General features: G+C 46.0%; 1 protein-coding gene and 1 pseudogene across 1 annotated transcript; both read right to left on the minus strand.

Moving 5' to 3' along the window:
- Positions 1-2,096: 2,096 nt before the first annotated feature.
- Positions 2,097-2,649, minus strand: LOC117849410 (thaumatin-like protein; annotated as a pseudogene).
- A 1,312-nt stretch (positions 2,650-3,961) lies between these two features.
- Positions 3,962-4,801, minus strand: LOC117847685 (thaumatin-like protein). Its single transcript, XM_034728933.2, has one exon. It carries the CDS (start codon positions 4,719-4,721, stop codon positions 4,209-4,211), a length of 513 nt encoding a protein of 170 aa, XP_034584824.1. The 5' UTR covers positions 4,722-4,801; the 3' UTR covers positions 3,962-4,208.
- Positions 4,802-25,801: the final 21,000 nt, after the last annotated feature.

Raw genomic sequence — 25,801 nt, forward strand, 5'->3', positions numbered from 1 at the left:
GCGTGGACCCATACATAGAGAGATCTCGGTTTCAGTTTCATGCACTAGCAGACTTAAGTTCATCTAAAAATCCTTTAGTCGAGCATGTTCCTTAATTTATGTTCAGATAATACTAGGAGTGATTTTATCATATTACAGTAGTTAGTGTTGAACCTAACTTATAACATTTATCTCTAATAGCATTTTAAATAAGTTTAGTGCATGAACCATCTCACCCAAATTAAGTTAGGCAAATACGCAACTGCAGGAGCCGCTATATATACTAGCTACTCCCTTCGTCCGTTCCAAATTATAGGTCGTTTTGACTTTATTAGATTCATAGACTTTGTTATGCACTTAGATATACCTTATATATGTCTAGATGCATAATAATATCTATGCATCTAGAAAAGTTAAAAATAATCTATAATTTAGAATGAAGAGAGTATATACTATTGTTACTTGTTAGAAGTTTCTTGCATTGCCGTGTAACATTGGTCAGAAAATGTCAGTAGTCCGTCTAGATGCGCTGGAAATCTAATCCTACGTGACAAGGACGGCACGTGCAATATACTACTGTTTGCTTGTTGAAATAAATGGACAAGAGAACATACTTTGCTTGCCTTTTGCCTAGCATTATTTGATATATATGCATGCGTTACTTAAATTATTTACACATGAACACTACACATAGAAAAATAGCTGCTCACAAATTTCATAAAAATAGTATCAGGATATTTTTTCGAAACGGAGGGAGTATATATATAACTATATATGCTATTTGTATGTTGTGCTGGTGTACAAAATAGCCTTCAATTTCAGCTTGGCCGGCTTGTAAAGTTTCTTATTTCTGCGGAAGTTGCGGAGGAAAAACTGAATGACTCGTGGAAAGTATGCAGGTGGCGGACCTAACCGGCAAGAGATGGATGAATGGAAATGGTCAAGCAAAGTCAGCAGTCAGCCTTTGGAGACTTGTTGTCACAGTACGCATGCGCGCGTGCACGCATCAGGATTTCGTATCTTTGTCCACGTACATGCAAATGTACCCAAATTTTGCACTAGCGCGTGTAGGATGTACTGACCTGACCACATATCGATGTGATCAATCCAGATATATAATTATATATTGTCTCTGCTAGTCATGTTTTCATGACTTTGCACTGCTAATAATCTTCTTGTTAAATTAAGCATCGTGCATGTTTTTGTAAAGATCAGTGTGATTCTGTATGTACGAACATATATCGGAATCTAAACTAGGTTTAGAAGAAAAAATAATAGTATGCTAGTACTGGCTAGCGTACACTAAGTAAAAAACTAAGTAGAAAACTGAACTTCGATTCTTAACGAAAATCTCGAAATGAATTGGATTTACGATTAAAGGTTTTAGTTCCCGATCTAATATCGTAGTTCATGAAGAATCTTTTAATCTCGGTTTGTAAAGGGCTAAGGTGAGTATGTGCTGCTGTGCTACTGCCCTCGTCAGCAGTATGTCCTCGCATGCATACAGGAGTTTTGTGGGCCATTTCTAGCCAAGCCCAGGGGCCAGTAGTCTATGTAGCAAATTCATAGCATGGTGGCCCATATGTTCATGCGACCTAAAAAAATACTTTGACAAATTAAAGTACGGCCTTTTCAGAATACGGTAGTTACTTTTGCAAAAAAAAAAGAAGGAAAAAGTTACAGGAGTTTTTATGAAGTCTCCTTTTATTTACCATACCGGTTACGCAAAGTAGATCTGACCTGTTAATAAGCTGGATTCCGGAGATGGTGAGCACCGCGCGGCAAGCGTGGTTAGGCTAACCGCACCGCACGACTGTATAAATCTCCCGGAACGCTAAATACACCGGCCAAACTCCCGTGACGGAGATCGTTTTAGGGACTGTTTCAATGGTATTGCGTGTATCTGTACACGTACCGCGGTTCCGCGTACATTATACTTTGACATGACATAAGTCAGTCATCCTTCTATCCCTGCACGTACGGATCTCAAATTGTATCGGAGGAGTACTACGGTCATCATATCTTATTCAGCAACATTATACGTGCATGTATACGCGTACAGCGCGAGGCTTGCTACGCAATACTTACGAGCCTGATTAGTGATAACCCTGGCCGCCCCATCATGGGCAGAAGGTGACCTGGTAGTTGCTGTTCCCGGCGCAGGCATGGACCTTGCTGTTGTCCTCCGGGAAGAGGTAGGCCTGGGGGCACCTGGAGCTCGTGCACACGATGCGGTCGCCGGAGCAGCAGGAGAAGGCCATGGCGAGGTTGTAGCCGTCGATCACCGAGATGTCGTAGAAGTCCTGGGCGCCGCCGAGGGTGAACTCGGCCAGCGTCAGCGGAGGCTGCCCGGAGAGCGCGCAGGAGAGGCGCCCGCGCAGTCGCCGGTCTGGAGACTGGCACCTCCCTCTTCCGTTGTTGTTGAAGAAGCAGCCCGTGCGGCCCCAGACCACGCCGGCAGGCTGGTGCCGGCAGCCGCGCCGAAGGTCCACGTCTGGCCAGGGTACGGTTGAGCTGTGTGCGTGCCGCCGCCGACGGGGGTGGCCGCTGGCCACACCGTGAAGCCGCAGTTGTTGTGTGACGGTGAAGGTGGCGGCGCTGGCGCTGGCGCCGGCCGCAAAGGCGGCGAGCTAGGAGCAGGAAGAGGATGGTCGACGAGGTTAGCCACATTGGTGCTGATTGTGTACGTGGTGAGTTGCTGAGAAGCGTGGGTGGGAGCATACATATTTATAGGTAGATTATTGAATCAAAAGTCAATTCACCCAAAAGCTTATTAGCATTTAGCTCATGTTAGTTGCTTGCGAGAAACAGTAGCATCTCTCTTGTGTGAAGCCTTGAGTTCCTATAGGGGATGTCAATAGGCCTACGTCAGCCAATTTGAAACTTTGTAGAAATGGTTTTATTGTTTGACGTGTCACATTGGTTAGAACATGTCTGATGGTACGGTTCATCTAGATGTGCTGAAAACTTGATCCAATTTTACAAGGACAACACAATGGTATAATCATGTTGCTTGTTCAATGAGTAAGCCCTGAAAAGCCTTGCTTCGATCCTAAGTACTGCTAGGAACAATCATTTTCATGCCATCACATCAGAACATATATGGCATACTTGTAATTAATTAAGATATTTTCTCACAAATTTGTAAGTGTTATATATGACGCACAAATTTGTGATATAAGTATATAATGTGTACATAAGCTCAAAGGAAATACGATATAAGTATGTATATCGTCTTTCCTTTGAGCAGACTCTAGTTTTAAATCACACACCCTATCTTGTAGCGGGTAGTATCTCCTTTCCTTTCTTTTTGCACCTCATCAAGTGTGTTAAGCTAATAGCTATGTTCCTATTTTCCTTACTTCCTTACATTTTAGATAAAAGCTTATGTATACAGTTAGAGGTGGTAATGGATCATGGTCCTCATGCCTCCTTCACAATCCAATCTAGCCTTATCTATTTTAGTCCAAAATCATATAATTCTATGACCTGGTCCTTATTGAGCTCGATCCTTAAATTTAGGAAGCTAAATTAGAGGACTCTTTACCACCCCTAATTACAGCTTCGGTTTCTAATTAAAATGCATACTAGGTGCAACTAACATATGCATTAATACAATATATTCTTCTTCCTCTTACCGGTACTTTGTTTTATTTTTAATAATAGCATATATAGGTGAGTCATATCAAAGCCATTGGAGGTATTTTATGTTAACTTTGTGATAGGTACATTTGGCATTCCATGTAGTTATGTCAGTTGTGCTTGTGCGAAGCGGGTGCTCCTAAAAATATATATGGACATACGACTATATATACGAGTGCAAGAAAAATTTATTTATTTTTATTTATGACTACACCAAGCATGAAAAAAGTTACCTCCATTCTTATTTACTCGTCACCAATGATTTATGTAGCAGCTTTGATAATCTATTTTTTTTAAAAAAAAGAGAGAAGGTTTTATATACTTAAAAATAAAATATATATACTACTGAAAAGTGTAAGACATTATATTTATTTTTTGAAGGTATCCAAGTAATTCCAGGTACATATCGGTGCGTGCTCATGGACGCACACATGTACGAGTTTTCACGTCGTCGTCTTATTCATCAATATAATTATATTTCTCCACTCGTACAATGCGATATACTTATTATTGTGATGTCACACGGGTATACGTTGCTCATGTCGAGCTGTGTTCGACGACGTACGACCATTGAAACTGCCTCACCATCATGGGCAGAAGGTGACCTGGTAGTTGCTGTTCCCGGCGCAGGCATGGAGCTTCTTGTTGTCCTCCGGGAAGAGGTAGGCCTGGGGGCACCTGGAGCTCGTGCACACGATGCGGTCGCCGGAGCTGCAGGAGAAGGCCATGGCGAGGTTGTAGCCGTCGATCACCGAGATGTCGTAGAAGTCCTGGGCGCCGCCGAGGGTGAACTCGGCCAGCGTCATGGGAGGCTGCCCGGAGAGGGTGCAGGAGAGCGCGCCGCCGCAGTCGCCGGTCGCGCACCTCCCGCTGTTGCCGTTGAAGGAGCACCCCGTGCGGCCCCAGACCCTGCCGGAGCTGGTGCCGGCGGGCACGCCGAAGGTCCACGTCTGGCCAGGGTTGAGCTGCCTGCCGCCGCCGACGGGGGTGGCCGCTGGCCACACCGTGGAGCCGCAGTTGTTGGTGACGGTGAAGGTGGCAGCGCTGGCGCCGGCCGCGAAGGTGGCGAGGAGAAGGAAGAGGACCGAGGTGGCAGCCATTGATGGTAGAAGATGCTGCTTTCTTGTCGATGGGTTGTTTAGGTGGTGATGAGATGGTTTGTGGAGTGTGCTTGGGAGAGGGAGCTAGCATGCGTATTTATAGGTGGCCGGCCGGGAAGGACGACGGGTTAGAAAAGTAAAGGCTAGTGTAAAATAACAAAGTTGCCCCCGACTGTTGGCCGATCGAGACTGAGAAGATGGTGCCAATTGGAAATTGACATATGGTGTCGACTTTCGAGACTTAACTCTGCCGACGAGCCACTTCACAAACCCGCAAACAAAACCGCGAGACTGTCAGTGCTAGGTCGCACACTCGCACCGCCACAACTCACTCAAACCAAAAATAATCCTTGCATCTAGTAGACTCATTGCCGTATTACATTGTGTGTGTTATATATAATTTGTCACAGCCTCAAATATGCATGGTAGTGTTTTTTCATCTAGATGTACAGAATAACATCTAATCCAATTTAATCCGATGTGTCATGTGTGAGATGGTTCATCTAGACGTGCTGAAATTTTTTCCTCAACAGATTTATATATGCCATGCCATTTCCGAAAATATGGTATATATACGAGGAGTAATCGACATATTTTCTTAGAAATGTATAAAGAATATCGCGTAGTAGCCGTGGAAGTAATTAAAGGTTCCAGCTACATCTTCCTTATAGAGAAGTACTCCCTCCATCCCAAATTACTATTCGTTTTGAGTTCTAGATACATAGCATTTGCTACGTATCTAGATATACATACATTTAGATCCATATAAAAAATTTGTATCTAAAAAAATTAAAACGAATAGTAATTTGAACAGAGTGAGTAATCAGCTAGCCAGCTGTAGATCGCGCTATGTTTGTCTTTATGCATAGTACGCTAATCCAAAATAGCCTTCCATTTCCACCGCGGGCTGAATTGTATCATGATAAAGATCTGTGGACACCATGTGGCTTGAGGACAAATCCACAAGTCAGCAGTCCACCCTCCGGAGACCAAAAGCTGGTCACCGCACATGTATGCATCATGTCAATTTCCCCTTTTTTTTTGGTTCAAGTACATCGCATATGTACCCAATCACATTGTTTCTAGACTACTTCCTACATTTCTAAATAAATAAGTGTTATTTTAGCCTTCAAATTTTATCCCACACAAAGTGGTATTTTAAACTCCCAGTGAACCTCATGTAATTAAAGCAACACGATACAATAATAAAAAGAAGTACATGGAGAAGCCAATCAAACAATCAAATTGATGTTGTTTTTCTGATTCCAATGCACATGCATTTATTCAGGATCCAGAAAAACCAAATAGACAACACGCCTTTCAATCACATTTAGGTTGATCCGTTGACTTTATAAATTGTGAGGGTTCAAGTCAAGTCCCTCTATCCCCAATAAAAAGCCCATTTTACTTTTCTAACTATTGTACCAACCTCTATTTTTCATTAATGGTTCAAACAAGATTCACTATCTTTCTTATTCTATTCTTTCACAAACGGATCCGAACTTACTTCTTTGGATCTTATCCCATTCATACAAATGAACATATTATAGTAGGCAAGTAATCCCTATTATTAAGTAAGTGAGAGACCAAGTTGAGATGTGTGTTGGTCTATTTGTGATGAGTGATTGACTAGATGATTTGAGGCTTTAGAGGCTTTACCGGTTGAGTTCATATTTCATATGTGCATGATTATACTAACGGCTAACTGGATGTGTTGCGTTGTGTGAGTTGTGTTGTGGTGTTTGAGTATACCGTATGTTGCGTGTTGTGTCTCTTGGCTTGTGATGTGTAGGTGTAGGATGCGACATGGCGGTTGACGGTATTAGGTGAAGGTCAAGCGAAAGGTTCATGCCGATGTACTAGGGCTGTGAAGGGTGGACACGAGTAGGTTTGGACTGAGGGACCCGAGGAGTCCGGGCGGAGTCATGGGCGATCCACATGGTGCACGGAAGAGCAAGAGTACACGGATGGGATGGAGACGGGGGATGGAGGCAAGTCGAGTAGGCGGCCCGGGAGCCGGGAGTGAAAGACTTGGAGGCGTCAAAGGCTTAGCGGAGGCCGGACACGCGTCGACATCGGTCAGTCACGTTGGGTGCGGCGTGCAAGAGGGTATGTCCGGTTTGGCCTCAAAACCGGGGATGAGCCACACCTGCAGGGTGTGCAAGAGGGTTTGACCGATTTGACCTCAAAACCAAGGGATGAGTCTGGTGCAGCTGGACGGCGTCGAGTCGGAGGATGTGTGGCACCATCGCAAAGCTTGCGTCGAGGCGAAGCTAAGTCGTGAAGGGGTCGAGTCCGTCCAATGAATGAAGAAAAAGTTGGACAGTTTTGCCCCTAGGGGGTTTGAAATTGTATGCTTCATGTAAGGGCAACTTGGGAAATAGCCAAGTGTGTCTATATATATATATATATATATGTATATATATATATATGTATATGTATATATATGTATATGAGAGATGGCTGGTTGGGGCAGCCATCTTTTGGTTGTTTTGGTAGTGAGTTCCTCATTTGTTTGTGAGAGCCTTTGGTAGAGGGAGAGAGGAGAGATCTTTGTGTTGATCTTTTTGCCATCCTAGCTTTGATTGTGCTTAGGAGTAGCTTGTAACCGAACATGGTGGAGTAATCTAAAGATCAATTTCGTGCTCAATTGCTTCTCCTTCTCAAGATCTGAAATTTATCTTTTTCCCTATTTTCGAAGCATTTTTGGGTGAATTTTTGGATCTCACGATTGGCAGCGTTTTGGGGTGTTTTTCTTTGGGCAAATCAGTGCTAGGACATGTGCAAGAACATCTAGAATGATCCTCTAGCAAATCCATGCATGAGCACCTTAGATTTTGAGATTTCTCAAAAATCCCCTTCTTGTGCCCTTCTCCAAATCCATGGAATCTTGTGACCAATTTGTGAGTTTTTTCAACTTGAAATTTTGGGAATACCTTTGGTATGTTGTTGTGAGTCTATGGTTCAAATTTCATGATTTTTGGAGGTTGTTTGGTCAAGTTTCGGATTTTTCTTCTCTCCTCACGAAGGTTGTTTTTTGAGGTTCTGGAATATTCCGGAAGTTATTCTGGAAATTTTTTCCGGAGGTCCGAAAGTTTCTGAAGGTTTTTCTGGAAATTCTGAAAATCTAGAATTTTTCAAAGGTTTGTTCGGATTTTTCTGAACTATGGTGTTGTTTTTCAAAGATCTTCTTTCGACACGTGTTTGGACTCTTTCTTGCTTCCGCTTATATCAAATTGGGTTCCTAGCATCATTCCTAGGTCCATTAGCTCGTTCACAGCTAAGTGGACTTGATTTTGCTGGAAGAGAGGTTGGAGGGATTTTAGCCCAAATTCTTGAAGAAAATTTGAACCGGCTCCCATTCAACCCTCCTCTGGTCACCTTTCTGGTCCTTCAGTAAGTCACTCACAATCTATATCATTATCCTGACATTTACTAAGTCCAATTTTAGAATACTTTTTTTCTTTTTTAGTCCCTTTAATTGACATAGATACAAGTACTCCACTGCACAATAAATGGTCAGGGAGGGGAGTTTCTAACTGGACGTGCCTTCATTCCCTGGGGAGGGAGTACCGCTTTGAGTGCCGGATTTGTACACATAATAAAGACATGAGGGTCTAAGTAATTAGGAGCAATATAGTCATTTCTCGCAAACTACTCTATATGTCTAAAATTTGCTAAAAGACTACTTATTTTGGGATGAAGCTAACGGGATATGTAATTATATATTAGATACTCGAACGATCCTTGCGTCGGTATATCCTGCAGGCATATATTCAATCCACCATCTCGAATATTTTTCTTAAATACATCTTGCGCCTAGAACAGACAATTCGGTGGATTTGGATTCCTTTTCTATATATCCACGCTCATGTGGTGCCTTGTGGAATTGAGAGGCCATCCATCAATCAGCCTGTAGCCGCTAGTTTTCTGTCTTGTAGTCCCTTCTTCCAAGTCTCCAAGAATTGGAAGTCGTTTCCTCACAATGCATGAATGCACGTATCTGTCTGATACTCTGGTGGAGCTGGTTTGATTGAGCCACCAGTGGTCTCTTCCGTAGCCTGTTACTCTCCATTGAAGAAAGGACACGAGAGCGCTAGTGTTTTCCAATTCATTGAAGAAAGCTACTATAGACCTAGTGCTATTTTTTGAACAAGTAAACCGTTCTTCTCCATCAACACATTATATTGATGCGTCTTTCAATTCAAATATCTAATCGGATCCAAAAAATTATAATTCCCCAAAAAAATCAGAAGTTATGTTCTAGAAAGTCGAGGGTTCCAAAAACTTCTGGCCGTCGGTAAATTTACAGACAAAAAACTTTAGTTGAAGAGTGTCAAAACTTATGCCATTAGTTGAAGAGGGTTTCTGTAAATTTTGTATTTGCTATATATATAGTCTGGAATAAGGTTGCAGTTTGCTAGGCAGCTTATGGTAGTACTCATCCATCCTAAATTGTAAGTCATTCCAAGAATCTTGGAGAGTCAAAATATCTCAAGTTTGACCAAATTTATATCATAATATAATAACATTTATAATGTCATCTAAGTACCATTAGATTCTTCATCAATTTTATTTTCATACTATACCTATTTGATGTCATAATTTTTTATAATTTTCTCTATAATTTTGGTCAAACTTGAGATACTTTGACTCTCCAAGATTCTTGGAATGACTTACAATTTGGGACGGAGGAGTAGTTGCTTGGAGGCCAATTTTCCCAGCCCTCATTATTCTGCATTCGTCCTCGTACGTGTCGTAGCAATGTGATTGGAAAATCAAATACTCCTTCCGTTCCAAATTATAGTCCGTTTTGATTTTTCTAGATTCATAGATATATTATTATGCATCTAGACATACTATATCTAGATGTATAATAATATCTATAAAATAAAAAAGTTAAAACGATCTATGAAACTTTTCTAGGTTCCAAATTGTTTGTGTGCAAGGAAAACTGGAGATTTGTTGTTGGTATCAAGACATATTTGTAGGCATTGCATCTACTACCGACGATGCTCTAGAAGGGCGTTCACGACGGCATGGAGGACGTAGGTCCTTGGACACGCTTTCGTCTCTCGTCGGCAAGGCTAGGCTCAAGGCAGCGGCTGCCGGAGCGAGCAGCTCCTGAGCTTGAGGGAAGGGGCAGGCTGCGGGCGGCGGCTGGAGTGCCGGCGGCGTCCCCGAGCAGCGGCCGTAGGGGCGCCACCCGACCTCCAGCCTACGCCATCAGGTTCCCGAGATCGAAGGCGACCGAGTCAGGCTGCCACTGAGACGAATCCGGACCGCACATGTGCGATCGAATGGACCACAGGGACTCAAGGGTGGACGGTAAATGAAATACCGTCCACCCCGGGCTGGGTACGGGCCCGCCGGCTTGGTGCGTCATCTCGCCGGAGCGCCGCGGTGTATCCTTGCTCCCAGTACGTGGTCGGTACTCTGCAGCCATGGTGTATGCCCGCTTGCTCCGGCCAAGGACTAGGTCCCTGGGTAGCCGAGCTCTGACGAAGCGCGCTCCTCTGCTCCCGCAGCTACGGCAGGCGCCGGCCGGAGAGGGCCCGCGCCGCTCGCCGTGTCCGGGCCACGCCGCGCTTGTGCTCGGCTGCTCACGCCGGCTGGGCATGGTACGCGCCTTGAACTTGTCTGCCTCCTCCCAGGCTTCGTCTCAGGTACGAAGGCGACCATGGCGGCTGGTGGTAATCGTCTGCAGCTGCAGGATGCTGATCAACACCCTTCGCAGACGATCAAGCAGGATAGCCGCATCCCCCACCCCGCCACCACAGATCAACCCTGCCCAGTGTTACAGTACGCAGACGACACACTGATTCTGCTAAAAGCGGATGTGGCTGCACTGATAGCGCTAAAGGAAGTACTTGATCTGTTCTCCTCGACCACTGGCTTACACATCAACTATCAGAAGAGCACAATGGTACCAATGGTTGTGCTGCCCCAGATGACCACTCAGCTGCAGCAGATACTTGGGTGTCAGCTCGGGAGTTTCCTCAAACATACCTCGGGCTGCCTCTCACTAGTAGAGAATTGGCTTTCGATCCGCCCCCTTTTGTCCCGGTTTAAAGTTGGCACGGGACAAAAGGGGGTGCGCCACGGTAGGCAAAAATGGAGGGGAGATTTACTCCCGGTTGGTAATTGCAACCGGGACTAAAGGCCCCCCTTTAGTCCCGGTTGCAACGGCTAGTGGGGGGCTGTCGGTGGCGGTACCCTTTTATCCCGGTTGGAGGCTCCAACCGGGACTAAACTTTCAACCGGGACAAAAGGTGTTCCTTTTTGTCTCGGTTGGAGTTTTTAACCGGGATAAAAACTCATCCCCATTATATACGGCCAAGATAGAGGACTTTCTTCCTCCTCCAGCCCGAGCCAGTCCAGCACATTGACAGAGAGAGCTGAGCTTCACCTACTCTCCGGTGGTGCCGAAGCAAGCAAGGGAGGTGCTGCCCGAAGTTTTTTCCCTCATTTTCGTGGGAATTTCACTCGGCCAACACAAGTGTTGCGAAGGTTTGCTACTTCATCCTCATGTTATGCTTTGATTTATGCTTTGGAGATGGAAAGATTATTTGCTAGAATGTGATGATGAAGTAGAAAAATGGAGAGGTATTTTGAGCTAGAATGTGAGGGAGATTGATGTGTCATATATAGTATGCATTATTGCAGTGGTTTAAAAATGATGCTACCTTGTCTAGACGGTTTATCTTATCAAATTCAATATGGTTTTTTAAATCCATACTTGTTGAACTTGCATACCGTGTTCATTTCTGCTACGATGTTCTCCGCCAAGCAGCAACGTATGTCAAGAAGGAGGTTCGATTCTACAAGAAAGAGTGGATACGGACATCGTGACCGTGTTCCCTTTTCCGTAGCATCTAACCTCTTTCATGACGAAGTGCGGTGCCGCCCAGTTGAGGACATCCTTGCGAAATGATCACGGTCTTCAAGTTCAACAACTTCTGTAGTGGTAAGGAAAGAATTTTTGTACATAGATGACTTCTGCTACTTGTTGAACTTATCAAATTCAATAAGGTTTTTCAAATCCATACTTGTTGAACTTGCATACCGTGGTCATCTCGCGAAGGATGTTCTCCGCCGAGCAGCAACGTATGTCACGAAGGAGGGTCGATTCTACGAGAAAGAGTGGATACAGACATCATGACCGTGTCCCCTTTTCCGTAGCATCTAACCTCTTTCATGACGAAGTGCGGTGCCGCCCAGTTGAGGACATCCTCGCGAGATGATCACGGTCTTCAAGTTCAACAACTTATGCAGTGTTAAGGTAATAATTTTTGTACATAGATAGCTTCTGCTACTGGAGGAAGTGGCGATGGTGGGGGCGATCGTGGTTCCTATTTCGGCAAGGTTCCAATCATAGTTGGCCCTCAGCATAAGCCGAAGAAAAAGAGCACGCTGGAAAAAGCAATGCTTCGTTATTTGCAGCAACGTCATGAAGAAGCTGTTGCCGCGGGTCAGGAACCTCCTTTTGGTGGTCGTTATGCTCCACCCTCAGTCCTGGGTGTTTCACGTCCACTTAGTACTACCGTTTCAGGCAGCACAAATAAACCTAAGGATGAGGTTGGGTCAGCGGAACCTTCATCTTCACCGTCCAAGGATGCTTAAAGTCCTCCTTGATAATAACCAGTGGATGGCTTGTTGTATTGTATCATGTTGTTTGGGACTTTAATTTAAATATGTGTATTTGGATCTTCATGTTGTTGTGTTGTACCATGTTGTTTGGATCTTTAATCGATTTTCACGCGTAATCCATTGTCAAGTGTAATCCATTTTCATGCGTAATACGATGCAGATGGACCGGCAATGGATGTATAATGCAGACAGGCGGAGCAAGGCGTTTATTGATGGCTTGCATTATTTTCTCGAAGTGGCAAAAGCGAACAAGCCAGAGAATGGGTTCGTATGTTGTCCATGCTTCCAATGCAATAACAAGAAGGAGTATTCAAAGGATTCCTGGGGGACTATTCACAGCCACTTGTTTAAATACGGTTTCATGCATAACTATTTGGTTTGGACCAAGCACGGTGAACTAGGGGTTGTAATGGAAGATGGCGAGGAGGAGGAGGAAGATGACACCATTCCGGATGGGTTGCAGGCCAAGCTTTTGCAGGTACTACAATGGGCGAGGCTGATGAAGATGAGTTTGCAGAAAATGGCCCTACTGATGACCTTGGTCAGGTGATACGAGATGCATACAGAGATTGCGAAACTGAGAAGGAAGCAGCAAAGTTGCAGCGCATGATAGATGATCACCAAAAATTGTTGTACCCAGGTTGCCAGCAGGGCCATAAAAAACTAGGTACGACACTAGAATTTGTGCAATGGAAGGTAAAAAATGGTGTGTCCGATAAGGCATTTCAGGGGATGTTGAACATTGTCAAGAAGATTCTCCCCGAGAATAATGAATTACCGTCCACAACATATGAAGCTAAACAGATTATTTGCCCTCTCGGATTGGATGTTCAGAAGATACACGCATGCCCTAATGACTGTATCCTCTATCGTGGTGATGAATATGAGAAATTGGATGCTTGTCCCGTCTGCGAAGCCCTGCGGTATAAGATCAGACGAGATGATCCTGGTGATGTCGAGGGGCAGTCTCCCAAGAAGAGAGTTCCCGCGAAGGTGATGTGGTATTTCCCTATAATACCACGCTTGAAGCGCTTGTTCAGGAACAAGGCGAATGCTAAGTTGATGGGATGGCACAAAGAAGACCGTAAGGAAGATGAGATGCTGAGACACCCCGTAGATGGGGCACAGTGGAGATAAATTGATAGAACATTCCCAGACTTTGAAAGTGAAGCAAGGAACATAAGGTTTGGTTTAAGCACTGATGGATTCAATCCATTCGGTGAGTTGAGTAGTGGCCATAGTACTTGGCCTGTGACCCTTTGTATGTTCAACCTTCCTCCTTGGCTGTGCATGAAGCGGAAGTTCATTATGATGCCAGCGCTTATCCAAGGCCCAAAACAACCCGTCAACGACATTGACGTGTACCTAAGGCCGTTGGTTGATGACCTTTTACAGCTCTGGAAGGAAGAAGGTGTACGTGTGTGGGATGAGGATAGACAAGAGATCTTTAATCTGCGAGCATTGTTGTTCGTAACCATCAACGATTGGCCTGCATTGAGTAACCTTTCAGGACAGACAAATAAGGGATATCGGGCATGCACCCACTGTTTAGACGACACAGACAGCATGTACTTGAAGCACTGTAAGAAGGTCGTCTATATGGGTCATCGTCGATTTCTCCCTGCTCAACACCAGCTGAGAAAGAGCGGGATGCATTTCAAAGGGGCGCCAGACCATCGTAAAAAACCTGCACACCGTAATGGAAAGCGTGTGTTCGAGATGATGAAGGATGTAAATGTAGTCTTTGGAAAGGGACTTGGTAGCCAACCTGTCCCGAACGACGATAACGGACATGCACCCATGTGGAAGAAAAAGTCAATATTTTGGGAGCTACCTTATTGGGAAATCCTAGAGGTTCGCAACGCAATAGACGTGATGCACCTGACGAAGAATCTTTGCGTGAACGTGCTAGGCTTCATGGGTGTTTATGGAACCTCAAAAGATACATTGGAAGCACGACAGGACTTGAAAGCCATGAGGCAATGAGATGACCTACATCCGGAAAAGAGAGATAATGGACAGCACTACTTACGTCCTGCCAGTTACACTCTCAGCAAGGAAGAGAATGGTAGCATGTTTGAATGCTTGAATAGTATGAAGGTCCCGTCTGGGTACTCCTCGAATATAAAGGGAATAATAAATATGAAACAAAAGAAGTTTACAAATCTCAAGGCTCATGACTGCCACATGTTGATGACCTAGTTGCTTCCGGTTGCACTGAGGGGTGTTCTACCAGAAAATGTCCGGTTGCCGCTCGTAAACCTATGCGCGTTTCTCAATACGATTTCGCAGAAGGCAATCGATCCATCCAAGCTATCAAAGCTACAGAACGATGTGGTGCAATGTCTTGTCAGTTTTGAGTTGTTATTTCCACCATCCTTCTTCAATATTATGACGCACTTACTGGTTCACCTAGTAAAAGAGATTGGTATTCTCGGACCTGTATACCTGCACAATATGTGGCCTTTTGAGAGGTTCATGGCAGTCCTAAAAAACTATGTTCTTAATCGTGCCCGTCCAGAAGACAGCATCGCCAAGGGATATGGAACAGAGGAGGTGATCGAGTTTTGTATTGATTTTATTGATTCAATTGACTCGATTGGGGTTCCAACTTCACGCCACGAGGGGAGGCTCCGAGGAATGGGCACCCTTGGAAGGAAATCAAGTTTGAGCAATGATACTGATTTGTTCGACAAGGCACACTACACTGTTCTACAACAGTCATCCTTTGTGTCTCCGTATATCGAGCAGCACAGGCAGATGGTAGCTTCCAAAAACCCGACCAAATCCGATGCTTGGCTTACCCGTCATCACATGGAAACTTTTCCCTCCTGGTTGCGCTAACAACTTATGGGTAACTCTGAGATTCACCCACAGCTTGCCTGGTTAGCCAGGGGACCTGCTAGCACAATCGTCAAATTCCAAGGCTATAAGATAAATGGTTACACATTTTACACGAGAGCCCAGGACCAGAAAAGCACGAACCAGAATAGTGGTATCCGCATAGATGCCATGGACAGAAATAATAGCAAGGAGTCGTATTATGGTTTCATACAGGAGATATGGGAACTCGAATACGGACCGCTGTACATCCCTCTATTTCTTTGCAATTGGGTGAAGCTAACTGCCGTCACCAAAGATCAGTACGGAATGACAATAGACTGAGCAAGACTGGATACAGTGATGACCCATTCGTAGTTGCCAATGATGTGCATCAGGTGTTCTATGTGAAAGACATGTGTAGCAAACCCAAGAGGAATCCAGAAGAGACATGGGAGCCAAAGTGCCACATAGTTCTTCCAGGTAAAAGAAAAATCGTGGGAGTCGAGGATAAAACAAACCAATCAGATGATTATGATCAGTTTGATGGCATGCCTCCATTCGCCGTTGAAGTTGATCCAAGCATCCTGCTATCCAAAGAAGAGGCTCTGTACTTACGCCGCGATCATGATCAAGGAACTTTTGTGAAGAAGAAATTTTACAACGTTGTATTGTAATGCGTTAAATGTACATGACCTTTGTGTATTAATTGATACAATTTGTAATTTACCCTATGTATGATTTCATGTGTTCTTAAATTTGTTAGGTGAATATTTTTTAGATAAACATGAACAATGTTAACCACATACAAACATGGATTTTTCTGCGCATTGAAATTATTTAATTGAATAATTTCTTGATCACAGCAATGCAGTAAAATAAATATTTTAGAGGCTAAATGAACTGGTATAGAATTAATGATTAATTCATACTTATTGTCAATTTACTCGTTAATTAAATATATTTTTACTTGTACAAAATCTGTGAAGGTTTTGTTTTTCATCCTGAAATGCAGTGAAAAGATAAAATAAAATCCATTTCCAAAAAACAGGTGGGAGAAGAAAACTAGGAAAAAAGACCTTTTGTCTCAGGTGCTAACAGCAACCGGGATAAAAGGCCCCCCTTTTATCCCGGTTGCCAACTGTAACCGGGATAAAAGGCCCCCCCCTTTTATCCCGGTTGGTGGTGGCACCCGGGATAAAAGGGTACGCTCCCAGCCCAACCTGGCGGACGCACCCTTTTGTCCCGGGTCCCGTCACCAACCGGGATAAAAGGGGGGGTTAAAAGGCACTGTACTCCCTTCTACCCCCCGCCAGTTACACTTAGCAAAATTTTCGCCAAGTCCCGCGCGTTCTGCTCCGCCGTCGCCACCCGTCCGCCTCCCTCGCCGGCCACCGCCGTCGTCGTCCCCCATTGCGCCGGTTGTCGTCGTCCCGCCGCCGACCGCGCCCAGACATCGTCGTCCTCCATCGCCCCAGCCGGCCCGCCTCGATCCTCCTCGTCCATCGCGCCCGGCCCCCACCTCGTCGCCTCCGGCCACCGGCTCCATCCTCGTCGCCGCCTCGTCGCCCCTCGTCGCCCCTCGTCGCCGCCTCATCGCCGTCCCGCCTACGCCGTCCCGCCGTCCTGCGCACCTTGGTGGCTCGTCGTCGTCGCCTCGGCCGCCGTCCTCGCCGCACCGGCCGCCGCCGTCCCGCCGCCCGGCCGCCGCCGTCCCGCCGACCCGGCCACCTCGTCGCCCCGGCCACCGTCGACGACCGCGCGCGAGAGGTCCGCCGCCGCGCCGGCCAGCACTAGCGTCGGGAGGGCCTTTTTTTTAAGTTAGAAAATTAAGTTATATTTTTATGATAGATTTTTAAGTATGATTGTTAAGTTAGAAAATTAAGTTATATTTTTAAGTTAGATTTTTTAGTTAGATTGTTAAGTTAGATTTTTAAGTTATATTTTTAAGTTAGATTTTTTTTAAGTTAGATTTTTGAATATGTGTCCCCTCCGCCGTCCCGCCGCCGTGACCGCCGCCGTCACAACCTAGTAGGCACCGCCCGTGGTTCCGGGGAACCGTCCCCGCCTACGCCGTACCGCCGCCCTGACCGCCGTCGTCACAACCTAGGCACCACCCGTGGTTCCAAGGAACCGTCCCCGCCTCCGCCGCCCTGACCGCCGCCGTCACAACCTAGGCACCGCATGTGGTTATTGCTAGAAATTCGTAGAAATTCGTAGAAGTTTGTATAAATATTCCGGACTTTGTAGGATTCATGTTATTTTATGATTTCATTATATACATGTATGATTCCGGACTTTGTAGAACTTTGTAGAAATTTGTAGTAAGACGATTTCTATGACTGTCATGTATGATTCCATGTATGTTTCAATCAATAGTTGAAATGGCAGACGATGAGACCGCAAGGTATATCATGGAGCAGATAATCGCTGGTGATGGTAGTGGCGACAACGTTCCACTATCATACACGGATGAAGAGGGCACCCAGGCGGACATGTTCCTCAACATGTCCGCCGATGGGAATGAAGAGCAACAGCCGCAGCAACAACTTGCTGTGGCGGAAGGTTCCGGCGAGGTATATATAACCATTCTTGTATTGTTTCACGCCACCGTTACTACTACGTACTAATTAACGAATCTTGAACTGTTAGCCCTCTGGATCGACGCAAGGGCAGAATACCCGAGGTCGTACAAAGGTGATGGAAGGGAGGCTTGTCATCACGGAAGTGACAGAAGAGGGCAGGCCGGTTGCTCCCGAGAAAGTAGCAAAGAAGTACGTGAGTCAAATCGGGGCAATCGTCCGGGACAACGTGCCTATCAGCATCAGAGAATGGAAGGGCAGAAGCACTAATCCGTACGCCCTCCCGGAGACAGAAAAGAATATGCTGTGGGAAGACGTGAAGAGACATTTCATATTCCCCGAAGGATATAGTAAGAAGGATGTCAAAGCGTGGACGCTTAAGAAGATGGCTACTCAATTCCAGACATTCAAGAAGATGCTGGATACCCACTACATTAAGAAGGGCCGAACTCCAGACTTCAACGCGTGGCCAAAGTTGAGGGACCACTGGGATGCATTTGTTGAATATAAGAGGAGTGAAGATGGTGTGAAAAAGATCACGACCAACACATCAAATGCTAGTCAGAAGGGCTACCACCATCATTTGGGGTGAGGTGGGTATGGCTCAGCAATTCCCAAGTGGAGGAAGATGGAACAAGATCTGATCGAACGGGGAATCGTACCTGCAACTATTGAATGGCCCGAACGATCAAAAAATTGGTACTACGCTCATGGAGGCTCCCTAAGCCAAGAGGATGGGACGTTGATTTTTAATGACACAATACGTGAGAAGGCCGAACATCTTGTGAAGAACATTGAAGATTCTAAGGCTGGGAGGTTGAAGGTGGACCGAGAAAATGATGAGCTCACATTGGCCCTCGGTAATCCAGAGCACCCAGGACGTTGCCGAGGGTTCGGGGTGGTTCCGTGGAAGTTTGCTTTCCGAGGCGACAGCACCTCGTACAGAAGCCGGAAGCGAAGAAAGGAACAGATCGAGGAGAGCTGGCGGCAGATGCTAGAATCTAAAGTGCAGGCACAAGAACAAAGAATGATGGATGAAATCAATCGGCGGGTGGCCCACACAGTTGCGGAGTTGGCCTAATCTGGAGCATTGCCGATTCCTAACACCGCCAGCCCTTCTCAACGCCTCTTGAGCAGTTGTGCTTCTACAGGGGTCCCCGATGCGCAGACGCCCAAGTTACCCGTGGAGGAGCAACGGTTCCCCGTGGATGCCATCACACAACGGACCTCATGTGAGCTGCATGCACCGGTCGGCAACCTCACTATTAAGGTATACTTATACATAATATTTATGCAATCTTGTCAATTGATCTAGGCCTCAAGATCGGAGTTCAACTTGTTTACTTCTGCTATATGTACAGGTAGCGTACGGGAGTGCGTTAGCAACCCTGGCGGGGCAGAGCAGTCATGGCATGGAAATTCCACCAGGCTACGCCAGCGTCTGCGTAGAGCAAACAGTTGATAGCCAGTATGAAGGTCTAGAGCTCGACTTCCCGGGAGGCGATGGGGAAAAGACATTGGCAGATGCACTTCATGGGATCATTCTATGGCAAAAACGCTACATCATTATTCCCGGCACGGAGCCATCTCCTCAGAGCTCAAGACCGCTCCCCGTAGATCCCCAGCAGCGACCTTCTCCTCATACCTCGAGACCGTCATCTCCCTACTCCAGGACCGTCCCTTCCATCTATATCAAGGTCTCCATCTCCACCACATCCTGGTGCTGGGAGTGACGACGACAATAACAACACCTCTCCCCGATCACCGTCGCCGGCACCAAGAGCGGCCCCCTTGAAGGAACCTGCACCACCACTAAAGAAGTTACGAGCACCGCCTCCCAAGCAAAGACAGAGAAAGAAGAAAACAAAGGAGCCTGAAGTGACTCGTAAGGAACGCTGAGAGGCAATGTCTCATGCGGAACAGTGGGCAGAAATCCAACGAGAGGCCAGTGAGTGGTTCAAGAAACAAGCCGAAGAAAAAAAAGCAAGGGAGATGGAGCCACCGCCAGTAAGTCGGCGAGATTTAAACTTTTTTATCAGGATGGAAGAAGGAGCCAAGAAAAGGATACCGCTCTTGTCAAACTATGAATGGGCTTTAGTAAAGACTGATGAAAAGGATAAAAGGAAAGGAAAGTCATCTTCCAGCGATCCTGTCCCCGACCTCAGCTATTTATCAAAAAAAGATGCTCAACGGGTAAAAGCAATGCCCTTGGATCAACAAGCAAATGTATTGAAGTTCATGGAAGAAACAGGTCTGGGACTTGATGAATGCATAGGGCAAGTTGAGACGCCAACTACACCACCCCCTGAGCCGAGATGGCCTTATGAGCTAGGCAAACCTCTAGTAAAGCCTTCATTGGTACGGAAGCTATCAACAAAGATGTACGCATTCCATCAATGGTACATTTTCACGGTGAAGGGGAGAAAGTGTTGTGGCTAGACTTCAAGGATATATACGAAGTGTACCATCATGATGCCCTGGACGTCTCTCTGATCAGCGCTTGGGTTCTGTAAGTGTCCGTTTATCTCTACATGTAAATTTTGGCGTGCGTCACCGTACTAACTTCATCTTCCATTTCATGTAGGATGCTAATTCAGACATGCCGTCGAGAGGCGTACCTACATGTAGGCTTCATGGATCCATCTGTAGTTAACCAACAACAGATACAATTAGCGCCGGAAAAAACCTTTGCGGAAGTATACAATTTCCTAGACAAACAAACATTCAAGGATTTCATACTACTTCCATACAACTTCAAGTAAGTGTGTGTATACCGTCTACTTTCGATGTCTTTTTCCTTATCTCTACATGTTAGTTAGCTCTAATATGCATGAATATTTTATGCACGCAGCTTCCACTGGATCCTTATTATAATTGAGCCTGAAAGAAGCCACGTCACTGTCTTCGATTCGTTAAGGAAAGATCCGGTGGACTACCAAGAAGTGCAAGACATGCTAGGCTTGTAATAATTCTGGACCTTTATCTCTATGCAAAAGTTTATTTCCTAAATTTTATCCCTGTTACACTATATCATTCATTATTCTAATCTGCAGCGCATGGAAACAATTCATAAGGACACACAAAGGTCCATTCAAAGAAAAACTTACATGGAACACAGACTTCCCAGTACGTATGAAGTCTGCACATTTATTACATTGTATAACACAAATATTTCATAACTTATTTTTTTCCGCACTGAAGTGCTTAAGACAGGAACCCGGGAATAATCTATGTGGCTACTACATCTGTGAGCACATGCACAGTTTTATGGGACCCAAGGGACCGAAGATGACGCCGCACAACTTTAAAGTACGTAAAATAAAACTATTACTAGTTAATTATTTTCTAGCTCCTTATATGTATTTGTTCGTGTAACATTCACAAATTTCCAAATTATAGATGTTAAATATTCAACAAGGACTCTTTAAGGAAGAAAGAGTAGCGGCAATATGTGAAGGTCTCATTGGATTCATAATGGACGAGGTGGTAAATCCAAAAGGAGAATTTTATTACGATGGACGACAATTAGACACTCCGATCAGCAACACCACGACGGGAAGATTGTAGACAGATACTTTGATTTATTTGTATATATAATACGCGCTAATTATGATCGATTTGTACTAAGCTAGTTGAATTGTGTATATGAATTGTGTATAAGGATTGTGTATATATATAGTAATTGTATAATTACAAATCTCATTCGTTTAAATACTAGTTGATTTCATTCTAAAAAAATCTCAACTACTAAAGGTTAACAAATTAAAAGGGCCGCGGTACTATGTATACGTGATGCATGCATGAAAAATTCAGGCACCACGGCAGTGCCATGCAGGCGCCATTTTGTCCCGGTTGGAATCCAGCCAGGACTAAAGGGAAATCCAACCGGGACTAAAGGGTCCTTCCTTTAGTCCCGGTTGGTGTGACCAACCGGGACTAAAGGGGGACCTTTACTCCCGGTTAAAAGACCCGGGACTAAAGACCCCCCCTTTTGTCCCGGTTGGTTTATCCTAGATGGATTTTTGAGAGATATGCACCCTACCAACCGGGACTAAAGGCCAATTCTCTACCAGTGTCTGTCCAGCACTACCGGAAATAGTAGATATGTTGAGTGTTCAAAAGCTTTGCCGAGTGTTTTTCCGTCGGGCACTCGGCAAAGTCGCCGTCACCGTGCCGTCCCGTTAATTTTTTTTGCTGAGAGTTTATTTTTGCCTTTGCCGAGTATCCGATAGAAAACACTCGGCAAAGAGTCCTTTGCCGTTAAAATCGATGTCGTGTACTGTTTGCCGAGTGTACACTCGGTGAAAGTTTTGTCGAGTGTTTTTGGGGCTTTGCTGAGTGCTCCTGACACTCGGCAAAGGTACTGTATGCCGTAGTGCAGTGAAAAACTCAGACTCTCCGCATTCAGCCCGCTGATCGCCAAGGTGGATAAACGCCTAAATGGGTGGAGTGCATCGCTGTTAAACACGACCGGCCGAGCGGTTCTGATAAACAGCGTGGTTGACAGCCAAGTTACGTATGCTATGTGTGCTTTCCTACTGCCGCCAGGGATTTTAGATGCTCTGGATCAGCGCCGTCGACGATTCCTCTGGTCTGGTGAAGAAACCGTCAGTGGTGCCCAATGCCTAGTTGCGTGGGAAACGACATGCCAACCAAAAGAACAAGGTGGTGTCGGCCTCAAAGACCTATCCCTACAGAATAAGAGCCTTCAACTCAAGAATCTGCATCGCCTACACCACTCGAACAACTCTTCCGGGGCCAATTGGGTGAGCACTCGCGTCGACGCTGCAAACCTGCAGGGCGATGTCGAGGGGGCTCACTGACGCGCCCTGCAAGACTTGCTTCCACTCTACCAAGCTCTCACCTGCTCTGCGGTGGCTGATGGCGCATCCACAAGCTTCTGGTTTGATAGATGGATCTCGGATGGAAGACTGTGATATGTTCCCCCTACTCTTCTCCCATGCCGCCAATACAGAGCTCTCAGTCCAGAAAATGCTAGCTGATGGCCTAGGCATGCACCTGGTACCACGCCTGACGCGTCGAGCTGGCGAAGAACTGCACCAGTTAACTGCCATTCTGAATCGAGTACAACTCAAGAGATGGCCAAGACCGGCGGCCGTCCGACGCCATCGACGATGCCTACCACCTGCGCTCCAAGACAGTCTACGCAAAGCTAATGCTGGCTGCAGGATCACCTCCATCCCCCTCCGCCAAATTTGTCTGGAAGAACCGTGCGCCGCCGAAGGTACAGTTCTTCGCTTGGCTCCTGGTTCAGGGCAGGATACAGTGTCGTGCCAATTTGCTGAAGAAGAACATCCTATGGGATGCCTCATGTGAACTCTGCGGCGAGGTCGAGGACAGTGACCACATCGTGTTTCGATGTCCTTTCGCGGCAAGCATCTGGAGGTCACTGGACACTGACACAACAAACTCCTCTGTTGAACTCCTTTGGACTGTTCCCCATCCGGCAAGTATCCCTGCGCTACATTATAACAGTTTCTTGCTCCTTCTGCCTTGGATGTTATGGAAACATAGGATGGATGTTATGGAAACATAGGAATGACCTGGTGTTCCAGCAATGCGCTCCCTCTCGACACACTACGCCAAAATCGATTTATAGTGGCACGTCGAAATTGGCACCCGCCAGCATAGAGAACAGATCGGGGTGCCGGGTTACCAACCGCCAGCACAGTAGTCACCCACCAGCACATGTCAGCAATATGTGTTGGCGGGTGACATAACCACCAGCCAGCAAAGAAATCCATTGTGCTGGCGGGCGACATAAGTCTACCGCAAGCAATACAAATTCTCTCATCTTGGCTAGCTAACTGGTATGTATAGGTAAAAGTACCGATTGATGAGGTAGATTAGGATGCGCAAGGATCTGAAGCCTACTGGCAGCACAGGTCACCAGGGTGTGCTGGCCAGCAAAAAGATCTACTATGCTGACGGGCTACATAAGCATCCGCCAGCACGTGGCACCCATCTATGCTGGCGGGTGACATAACTACCCGCGAGCAGAGTGGTTCACTCTGCTGGCGGGTGACATAATTACCCGCGAGCAAAGTGGTTCACTCTGCTGGCGGGTGACATAAGCACACCGCCAACACATGTTCCCGCGAACGTCAAGTCCATCTTAGATGAGATGGACACTGCATCTTCAAGCCGGCGAGTGCAGCAACCGGTTGGTCGAAGCCATCAACTTCCTCCTCACATAACTCTTGAAGATCAAATGGCAGATGTAGAAGAGAAAAGTACCCGACTTCTAGCCGAACTGGACCGGATCCAGAAGGAGATTGATGCAACCAAGGCTCGGCTAGGACGTCATTAACTATTTGTAATCCAAATATTTGCAAGTATTTTTTTTCTAAGGGCAACTCGTGTTGTGTTGGGCACATGTACAGTAGCCACGATGTCTCAAATTGTAATTGGCTTTTCCCTTCTTTCTTTTGGTCTAAAGGCGATGCCTTTTGCATCGGCTATGCGAGGCCGAAGCTTTGCTGGCGGGTGACATATCAACTGTGCTGGCGGGTGACATATCCACTGTGCTAGCGGATTACATAAGCACACCGCCAGCACATGTCACCCCATCTGTGCTGGCGGGTGACATAACTACACGCGAGCACAGTACTTCACTCTGCTAGCGGGCTACATAAGCCCACCGCCAGCAATACAAATTCTCTCTTATTGGCCGGCTAACTGGTATATTGTATAATCACACAAACTTGAAGGAACAAAAGAAAATTTAGAGAAGAGACAATCCTAAAGGCAACATTATATTACAATAGTTTCAGTACTTCTTAAGTTCTCAGCCATAGTTAAATTTGTTCAAAAGCTTAGTCACATTCTTGTGGGAGAGGATCTTCAAATCCACTTAAAAACCCTAAGGTGCTGATTGGTATCCTCCAAGTAGGGCAGATACCGCACACTCCTCACAAGGTCAAAGAAAATCCTCTCCGTCCCAACTTGAACATAGCGAGCCCGAAGGAAATTGGCGAGAGTTGAATCTGGGCAGAGGATGAATCCAAACCTGCGTGCTGAAAGAATAAAATGCTGAATTAGAAATTGAAACATGTGCCAACGATCAATCAATAACCATAAAAACATATGAGCCACCAGAGAACAGTAAGCACAAATACAAGCTAACCATAATAAACACAGAAGTTCAGATACACTGCAGCAAGTTCATGTTGAATTAGAAATTGAAACATGTGATGGCAATTGGTTAAGCCGCCCGCCAGCACGGTGGGCATTATGCTGGCAGTTGGTTAAGCCAACCGCCAGCACCGTGGGCACTGTGCTGGCGGGTGATATTATTAGTGCTGGCTCCAAGTTAGTGGCGGGCGCTCCACCCGCCAGCCCAGTGGTGTTTTGACCAGTGGTGTTTTGACCGCCACCGGAAATCAATTCTGGCGTAGTGACAACATTTCTGGTCAGCATGTCGAGAGAAAGCCCGACTCTGACGCGAACGGTTTTGGATGGAAGATCGTGCAGTAACTGACTCCTGGTGCACTGTCTTCGCTTCAATGTAAACCAATCCCCAACATCAGATGTTTTCTGCCTTTTTCTTTCTTTTGATCTGCTGAAAAGCTACTTGTAAGATGTTTGGCGTGCAACAGGCCCTGAATGAAAATGAATCAGGTGGGGGCGCTTCCACACCCCCCGCCCCCCCGGTTGACCGTAAAAAAAAAAACACGCTTCGCCAGTGCGTCTGCTTCAGATCTTATCTTACCACCAGCTTCTGTTCTCAAGAATAAATCTTCCTGCTTTCTATTGCCCCCCGGACCGATGCATCACCATTTCAGTAATGCGTCAGAGCCTGAACATTGCGTTCGGCCTCGAGCTCCGCTGGTCACGCTCGATGGCAGAGAACACAACTAACGGTGGCATCATTTCTTGCATCATTTTTTTTCCTCTGCTTGGTGCCTCGGCTTGCCGGAGCGCCGCCGCGGCCCGGCCGTTCCCGGTGGTCGGCACCCATGGTTTCAGAAGCAATGTACGCAACAATCTGAATTGGTGCCGTTGCTG

Source organism: Setaria viridis, chromosome 3 (assembly GCF_005286985.2).
Source record: "Setaria viridis chromosome 3, Setaria_viridis_v4.0, whole genome shotgun sequence".
NCBI classification, from domain to species: domain Eukaryota; kingdom Viridiplantae; phylum Streptophyta; class Magnoliopsida; order Poales; family Poaceae; genus Setaria; species Setaria viridis.